The sequence below is a fragment of the Saccopteryx leptura genome, chromosome 6 (assembly GCF_036850995.1).
Source record: "Saccopteryx leptura isolate mSacLep1 chromosome 6, mSacLep1_pri_phased_curated, whole genome shotgun sequence".
NCBI lineage: Eukaryota > Metazoa > Chordata > Mammalia > Chiroptera > Emballonuridae > Saccopteryx > Saccopteryx leptura.
This window is the reverse complement of record NC_089508.1, coordinates 187,371,663-187,380,838: the sequence shown is the minus strand read 5'-3', so window position 1 is coordinate 187,380,838 and position 9,176 is coordinate 187,371,663. Positions and strand designations below refer to the sequence as shown.

At 59.6% G+C, this 9,176-nt stretch overlaps 1 protein-coding gene across 1 annotated transcript; it reads right to left on the bottom strand.

Annotated features, from left to right (window-relative positions):
- Nucleotides 1-4,839: 4,839 nt before the first annotated feature.
- Nucleotides 4,840-8,216, bottom strand: FOXI1 (forkhead box I1). The gene is made up of 2 exons (XM_066341882.1): nt 7,584-8,216; nt 4,840-6,103 (listed from the first exon to the last, which is right to left on the bottom strand). The coding sequence occupies exons 1-2, from the start codon at nt 8,164-8,166 to the stop codon at nt 5,541-5,543; spliced, it is 1,146 nt and encodes a 381-aa protein (XP_066197979.1). The 5' UTR covers nt 8,167-8,216; the 3' UTR covers nt 4,840-5,540.
- Nucleotides 8,217-9,176: the final 960 nt, after the last annotated feature.

The window sequence follows — 9,176 nt, the reverse complement described above, 5'->3', positions numbered from 1 at the left end:
ACCCCGCCTCCAGCCCAGATCGGGGCCATTAGTTTATTCATAAAGAGGTGGCACACGCCGCGGCCTGAGCTGCTAGGGATCAAGGCCGTTTCCAGGCTGCAGGTCCGAGGGCTGTTCTGTGCAGCCTGCCCGCCTGCCCGTTGCCTCCGTCCCAGCAGTCTGGGCTTGGCCTTCAGGCGGCTGCTCTCGCCTTTGGAAATCCCTAGGTTTTTATTAAGACTTGGGGGGGGGGGAGGGGCTGGGAAGGTCACGTAGTAGACAGAAATGGAATTCACGATCTGGCTTCCAGAATCGAGGGAGTCTTGGGCGAGGAGAGCACTGGTCAAGTCCTCCTGCCTGGGTCACGGCAGGGGCAGTCCGCAGAACCCTCCTTCCAGAACGGAGGCTGCCGTCTTCCCAAAGTTCAGGAAACCTCGCTAACTCCTTCCTCCTCGTCCTCTCTGATCTCCACTCTTTGGCCTTCCTCCCAGGGGGGGGGCTCCTACCCACCTGTCAGAAATCAGGAATAACTGTGTTGACCATCCTGATGAGGAACAGCTTACCTCGTCACGTTAGAGCGCGACCCCTGAGCCACCACTCACTTCTGGGTGGCCCACGGACCAAGAATGGCTTTGCCATTCCTAAATGATTGGAAATGATCCAACGTAGAAGCCTAGACTGTGATATGTGGGCAGTTCAGTGTCCGTAGAGAAGTGTCCCCTCTCTGCGTGCGTGAGGCGCCACTTTCAAATAGGAACGACATAAAACCCATTGCAGATCAGCCGTCACGGACGAACATGGGCAGCGAATGGATTTTGACGACAGGGGACCCTGACCTTGAATCTGAATTAGACGGCATGTGACCCCCCCCCCCCTCCCTCCACAGAGCGTCTCATCTTCTCACTAGAATCCGCATTTCAAAATATTGGATCCGGTTATTATTATTTTCACTCATAAAAAAAAATTGGAGGATCTTTTTCCGCTCTTGTTCCTTTCATTAATAGGCTAGGACTAGGTTGTGCCTCTTGGCCCCCAAAGCATAAAATGTTTGCTATTTGGTCTTTTATAGAAGTTGGCTGACCTTCGACGTAGACCAGGGAAATGTGCCAGAGATATTATTTTGTTCTCTCAACTCTCTGGCTTAGGTTTTCTTATATCCACCCAGAGCCTAAAAGAATCTTTCACAGACCAAAGTCAAATGTCGGTGAGAGTGTTCCCACCACTGCTAGCGGAGCATGAGAATTGAACGGGAAGTCCTATTTAAAACGCACCCCTCGTCCCAGCCTCCCGTAGGGGGCTCTCTCCTCCCCTCCTGGCGTGGCCAGGATCCCCCTCCATGTGCTCAGGGAAGCCTCTCTGACTCATCTAGGGCCCATCGGTTTTCCTGTCCTCTGCTCTGACTCCCCATAGGACAAACGTAATGAATCCTGGTCGCTTGACGGATCAGCCGATACCAAACCAAAGGAAAATCATCTAAATATTTATCAAGCATCGTGCTAGTGGCTAGATCACTGGGAGATCCTATTTTGGCGTAAATCACAACGCCCAGGGCCGGGGGAGGGGACGGTGCTCCAGGGGACCCTGAGCCGAGACTGAGCGGGTGGGCGCTCCACCGCTTCCTGTCTGGGCGACCTGCTTTCCTTGTCGCTCCACCTCTCCAACTCCGCGCTTCCCCACCTGCAAAAGATGGGACTCAGGTCGAGTGATCCCCCCAGGCTGAAGACTGGCGAGGAGGCCCATCTGTGGGGACAGCACTGCATGCCGCCAATGCCCTCCTGCCTCCCCAGCAGAGGAGCCCAGTCCTCGAGGCTTCCCCATTCCCAGTCCCGGACAGAATGTCTCTTTAAGTATTGACAGCCCATTCCCCCCCCCTCCTCAACAGCCTGTCCCCGAGGAATTCTGGAGCAGACCCATGTCCCACGGCCCCAGGCTCAGCCAAGCCCAATTTCTTCATCCAGGATCAATTATTTCTCCTTCTTCTTACCTTAGAGAACAATCACACAGTCAGCCCCACAGTCCTTGCTGTCATTCCCTGTCTGCCTCGGAATTTCCTCTTCGGCTGTGTCGTCTGGCCTCTACACTATCCTCTCCGCGCTCACAGAGACAGAGCGCCCAGAGGCGTGTCAGAGGATGCTGGGCCTCCTCCGCTGGGCATTTGGAGAGCTCTTGAGTCCTTCTTCTCCCTCACCATCACCCCCAGCCCTTGTAGTTTCAGTCACCAAGTACTGATGTCTCCTTCTTTTAAGAATGTCATGTATTTTACCTGTATTGTATTCTGCTTTGAGGCATAACCTCCCCCCCCCCCCACACACACACATACACACAAAACTTGGAAATGTAGACACTGTCCTCCAGGGTGGGGGAGGTGGAAGGTAAGTGGTTTGAAGAGGAGTATGTAAACCAGTGGTTTAGAGACCTCTTTGTATTAGTTGACATCTACTGTCCTTTGGCTTCAGCCTCACCTCCTCCAGGCAGCCTTCCTAGGTTTTCCAACACACAGGAATCCCTCCTCTTAGACCCTTTATTGATGTTGGGGGCCAGGTCTTTAATGCAATGCCAAACTGTAGGAGGCTAGTAAGTGCAATGCCCACCCGTAGCACTGAACAGGGAACTGACCTCTTAGGGGATAACCAGCCCTCTCACCTCCATCCCTTCCTCCTTCCTTCCTCTTCCTCCTTCCCTCCCTCTCCAGCTCTCACTTCTTCTCAGAGGAAGAGAACCACAAGAGGAGCCAGAGCCAGCCCGTGGAGGCTGACCAGCGAGCCCCCGTCTTGACCTGGGTCCTGCCCTACGACTGGGTGACCAGGCGCCTCTCGCTCCTCCTGGCCCGGGAGCTCCTGCTGCTGCCACCAGGAGCTCCGTCCACATCACAGCAGGAGTTGGCAGGGCCTTCATGTGGTCCGAGCCCTGCAGACGCTCCTCTGACTGCTGTGCCCGTGAACTTCCGGGCTGGAGATGAAGGGAGACGGGGTGCTGTGGACCCTGGTTCTTCATGGCCGTGTCCCTCCTGGGCATCTGGTCCCTCACACCCAGTCCTTGCCCAGCCTGCTTCCGTGACAGGCATCCTGTGGCAAAGGACGGGCGCTCGATGTGCAACGCAATGACATTATCATTGGAGAATGCAGGGGATGGCAGGGTCCATTTGAGCGAATCTGGTGGCAGCAGGGATAGAGTGTGACAAAATAATCATGGTCTAGGCTTCAGGGACTGGCATTTTCACTCTGCCTTTGATCTTATCTCCCTAGCGACCTCTGTGGAGTCCCTTCCTATCCCAGACTCAGGTCCCTTCTGTGCAGCATGGCGTCCGCCTGTTCCAAGTTCTCTAAGGCTCTTTGCGGTCGGATTGTGTCTCCTCCCTTCACCTCCCTCAGCCACCCTCACATCCCCCTCCCCCTCTACGGCCTGGGAATCCGCTCCCTGTGGCCAGGGACTCCACAGGAAAGAACAGTGTTCTCTTCCCAGTTTTCCCAACTTGGGCCTCTCATGGTCGGTCCTGGTCTCCCCAGGGTCCGGTACAGCGGACGAGGGTACCAGCCGCGGCATCCACCTGTGAGTCCCGGCTCTGTCTCCTCCACCGAGGTACGGAATCTCTCTCCCTCCGGGCCCCGGTTTTCTCTGCAAAATGGAGACGATAGTACTGACTGCATAGGGTTGTTTTGAGGATTAAATGCAACAGGACAGGTCGAGTCCTGACACAGTGCCTGGCACACGGTGACCCTGCGGTGAGTACCATTATCACCGTTATTATTGTTACGTTGTCTACCACCTCCTCTCTGTTACTCTGGGGAAAGAGGGCCCTCCAGAGTCTGAAGGGGCGGCTTGGCACGGCCCGTACAGGGGGTCGGGGGGGCCCCTGGTTTGAGACCTCTGTGAGCTCCTCCGAGGAGGGGGACTCCGGCGGGAAGACCTCCAGCTTCCGCGCACAATTCTCAGCATACGCCATGCAAGGCACCCCCGTGGATCGCCTGTGTCCACACGTGTGGGCTGTTTGTGAGGACAAAAGCTCCCACCGCACGGACTCAGCCCAGCCCCTGCCCACAGCCCTCGGAGCCACCCTGCTGTGGTCATCGCCACCGGCATTAGCCACGTCCGCGGCTGCACTGCAGGGTGACGAGGGGCGAGCGTCAGAAGACCTGCGTAAAAGCTGGCTGGGGCCTTCAGGAAAGTTGCTCCACCACCCAGACCTCGGTTTTCCCGTCTGTATAACGGGGCAGCCCCCTCCCCCCAGAGGCGCTAGCAGGATTACACGAGAGTAACACAGTTTTGAGGACTGCGTGAGTTGTGAAGACTGGGCAATGCCCAGCCCGCCGTCTGTGTTCCGTGCGGACGGGCTCCTTCCGGGCACCCACCCCTTCCCTGCAAGCTCCCCTCCTTCGGCGGGGGCCTTTGCCCTGTCTGCACACCAGTGTGAAGGCGGGAGAGAGCCTCGCACCCTGTCTTCCTCTGCCTGCTGGCCCTACAGCCTTCAGCTCCCGGCTGCACTTGGCCACACTGAGCTGACCGGCAGCCCAGGGACAGGAAAACTCTCAAGGAAGGGACACACACAGTTTTTTGTTTGTTAGTTTGTTTTAATTAAAAAGAAAATAAGAAAACAAAAATACACTTCCCGGGGTGTGCTGTGACCAAAGATCACAGGTGAGCAGAATATATACAAAAGCAAGAATATCCCCGGAGCTGCACTCACTCACTCAGGGCACCCGGGCGGCGGGGCAGCCCCCCCACAGAGACCCGGCTTCTCACGGCGGCTTCTCCTGGGCTATGGGAGACTCAGCGTCCCTCAGTTCACTGCTCCACGACAAAAACACAAGCAGTGGTCTTCGCAAGGTTTAGCAGGTGGGTGGCACCCGGGTGGGGGCCCTGCTCGAGGCCTCTGGGGCTGGGGAAGCGATGCCCTTCTGAGAGGGGAACGGGACACATGGGTCCTCCAGGGGCGTGGCCTGGGCTTCCCTCCTTGAGTGGCAGCGACAGGAGTGTCGGCAGGAAGGTTGGGGGCCATAGAGCGACTCGGACCAGGTTGGGATGCACCCGGGGCTGGTGCTGAATTCTGATGGGGGGCCAGGAGGCAGTGGATATGCTTGGCACAAGCAGCTTTTGCCCTGACCTTCCTTAGCCGCTCCATCAATTCTTCTGTCCCCGTCTCCTCTGGGGCCACTCAGGACTTGACTCTTGGCTCTGCCCCTGACTAAGTGCGTGTGACCCTGAGAACTCTACTTAACTTTCTCCAGCCTCAGATCTCCCATCGGTTAAATGAGAAGTTCACATGAACCCCACAAGGCAACTGTGACTAGTAAGTGTGGCCACGCCTTCAAAGAGCCAGCCCACAGTAAGTGCTCAGTAAACGGCCACGTGGTCACTGTCATCCACGCACCAGCACTTCCATTGCAAGGCTGGTGGGGGTGTGTTTCCGGGATGTGTGACAAACAGGTTTACACTGTGTTCTAGAGACGAGCTGGGTTTCTCTGAGCCTCCCGTGTCCGTCCGGGCAGTCCAGAGGTGCTGGACGGCAGGGATGCTAGCCGGGAGGACCGCGCCGTGTCCACCCGGCCCGGGGGCCGTGCAGTCTAGACCTCGGTGCCCTCCCTGGGGTAGAGGACGCTGTTCGAGTTGATGCCGTTGTAGCAGTGAGGGCTGAACTGGTTGAGGACGGAGCCTCCGTAGCCGAGAGGGTTGGTGGGCACGGGGTTGGCCCACTCGCCCCCCGCCCCGTGGCTGCCGAGGTTGGTGAGTGGCGTGTAAGAGTTGAAGTTCACCAAGTTCTGCCCCATCTTCTCCGTGGGCTCAGGGCTCAGTCCCGGCGTGGCCACGGGATGACCCGCTGGGCTCGTCCCACTCACATAGGCTGTCATGGTGGAGAGGAAGCCGCTGAGGCAGGGGGCGCCCGGCGGGGCAGGGGACGGTCGCTGCTCCGGGGAGCCGGCGGTGCCTGGTGAGGCGCTGTCCAAGATGTCCTGGGGGTCTGTGGTCTTGGGGCTGCCGGCCAGGAGACTGCTCTCCGTCGCCTTCTCCGTGCCCAGGGGGCCCGTGCTGGAGGAAACATCCGATTTCCTCTTCCTCTTCCTGCGGAAGTTTCCGTTGTCGAACATCTTCTCACAGTTGGGGTCGAGGGTCCAGTAGTTCCCTTTGCCTGGTGCGAACGCGGGACAAGGTGAGCGGAGAGACAGACAAAAGGCTTTGCCCCTGTTCCTCCTCCCCACCCCAAACTGAAAACAAAGCTCGTGAACCCGGGAAGACAGAGAACAAAAGCCAGAGGCTGAGAACTCGAGAATTTCCACCAACCACCCACAGCCCACACCCCACCCATCTTCATCTCGGGCCCCCCTGGCAACTAGGCGCTCAGGGACCTCCGCGGGAGACAGAGAGGCGGGAGCCGTGGAGCTGCTCACAGCGTAGGTCTCCTGAGAAGTTTGAGTCCTGGGGGAACAGGGCGGGGGGCTGCTTCTACTGGTGATGGGGGAGAAAACTCAGGAAAACCACAGAGCTCCCTGACAGTCCCCGGCGCGGGGTCCGAGGATGGGCTCGAGTCCCAGCTTTGGTCCTCACTGACTCAGAGAACTGGGCGAGCCTCAGTTTCCTGGTCTGAGAAGTGGGCTCGTTGTACTTGTCCCTTTTCCTCAGGCTGACCGGAAAGGACAGACTCTTGTGTGTCACCGTGAGGTCCGGTCCCGAGGTCATGCCTGCACTCTGCCTGCTGGGCTCTGTCTCTCTGTCTCTCGGCCTGAGGGTAAGCCCAGCTACTGGAGGAGAGGGGACACATACTCCCGCCCTTGCTGGCCTCGAGGTGGGCGGAGCTGGGTTCCCCTGCACCAGAACCTGGTGTCCTGTGCTGGAGCCAGAACGGACTGCACCTCTGGGATGAGGGGACGTGAGTCTTGACTCTCCGCACCTCCCTGATGGGTGGAGATTCGCCACTAAGAAGGAAAGGTTCACAGCCTGGTGTGAGAGAGCCCCCCACTCAGGCCGCAGTCCAGTAGGATCCCTGCCTTCTGCCTCCCCTGGGAGCCTGCGACGCCCCTGCCTGTCATTTCCCTTCTCTGTAGAATGGGTTTCCCAAACGCTACCCTGCAGCAAGGGTTGAAGAGGTCACGTAACTCGGGCGGCAGCCTAATGTGGCCCTTCGTGGCTGTTTGACAAGCACCCCGGGTCCTCCCAGCGGCCGGGGTACGCGCCTGGGCGTTCAGCCCGACCTCTCGTACCCCAAGGCCTTCCTGTGACCCGAGTACCGGCGGGTTCGGATTACTCCACCATCGCCGCAGCCTCCGGAGGGCTGGTCAGCACCAAATCCTTGCATACATGGTCTCCGTGACCCGGCCACTAGCTGGCGGAGGGGACACTGTTACTACGCCCGTTTTTCATATGGGGAAACTGAGGCACATAGATGGCTGACCGGTCAGTGGCCCAGCCGGGACGGAAACCCCAATCTGTGTCCAGGGTCCATGTCCTCCTTCACTGCTGACTCCCCTCTGCCCCCCAGTTCCTGTTCAGGACTTTCTAGATCAGGGTGTCCGGAATGAAGTGACCGTTCCAGGGGGGCACCAGTGGCTGGCGGCAGCAGCGCGACCCCGCCCCCCCCCCCCCCCCCCCCCGCGCGCTCCGGGGCCCCTGACCTGGGTCGTCCTCGTCCCGCGGCACCTTCTTGAAGCAGTCGTTGAGCGACAGGTTGTGGCGGATGGAGTTCTGCCAGCCGGCCTTGCTCTTGTTGTAGAAGGGGAAGTTGTCCGCCACGTACTGGTAGATCTGGCTGAGGGTCAGGCGCTTGTCCGGCGCCCCGTGGATGGCCATGGCGATCAGGGCCGAGTAGGAGTAGGGGGGGCGCACCAGCTTCATCAGCTCCTCCTGCGATGGGATGGGCAGCCAGCCCAGGTCGCCGCCGCCCACGCCGGACACGGACACGCCGGGCAGCAGCTGCCTCTGCACCCCGTAGGCCTGGGGCAGGAAGGGGCTGGCGCCGGGGGCCGGCAGGTAGGGCTGCGGCGTCATGGCCTGCCCGTTGAGCCAGAGGTAGGGGTTGGGGGTGGCCCCGTACTCGCCACCCGCCTCAAAGGAGGGGGGCCGCTGAGGGCTGGGCACGCCCTGGGGGTGGAAGAAGTTCTCATAGTACAGGCTCATCTCGGGGGGCTCCTGGCCGATGCTGGGGAATTGGGGGCTGCAGCGAGGGGGGGAGGGCACCGGGAGGTCGAAGGAGCTCATGCTGGGGCCGCGCTCAGCAGAGACACCTGCCTGGCACCTGCAAGGGGAGCTGTCCCTGCAGGTGCTCAGCGGCCCCAGCCTCCGACTTATACCCCTGAGGGCTTGGCCGGCGGCCCCACCCAGGGGCGGCCACCTGCGGCCGGCGGACCGCCTCTCCCTCCTCCCGCAGCCAGCCCATGCCAACGGGACAGGAACCTCCCTGCTGGCCACGGCAGGTCCCGCTAATGACATGCTCAGACCTGCTCGACAGCAGACACTCCCTCCTCCCTCCCCGTGAGCTGTTCTGTCCCGCTGTCCTCTTCCTCATCCCCTCTGCCCCGTCCCTCCTTCATTCTGTCTCATGTCTCTCTTTCCCCTTCTCCCCTCTGGCCTTCTCTCTTCTGACCTCCTCTGTGCATCTTTGATTTTCTGTCTCCCTGTCCCTGCTCGGCCTCTCTGCGTCTCCTTCTCTCTCTCCCTCCTCCTGCCCCTGCCGCCTGCGCCTCCCCCGTACTCTCTCTCCTCTCTCTCCCACTGGGTTTCCACCTCCTTCTGCTCCTCTGTCCGCTCCCTCGCCCTCCTGCTTCTCCCCGTCCTCCGTGGCGCTCGACCCTCTCTCGCTGTCGCCCATTTCTTCCGTGTCTGTCTCTGTCGCTCTGCCCTGTCTGCGTTCCCACCGGACCCCTCCTTCTCTGCCCCGCACCCGGACGGAGGTGGGGGGACGCTTGGTCAGAAGCCACCTTTCTGAGTCTTTTGAAGTGAAGACACCTTCTGGAGTTTTCAGGAAAGAACCTGGTTCTGGACGACCAGGAGAGCAGGGAGGAAGAGGGCTGCTGGTCATGGAGATGCCCTCCTGCCACACGCATGCACACCATGCACACACGCACATGGACACACACGTGCACACACCTGCATGTGCACACACACACCTCATGCACACGTGCACGCACATATACACACATGCACACACAAACAAGTGCACACACCTGCATATGCACACACACCCCACATGCACACGTGCACACACATAT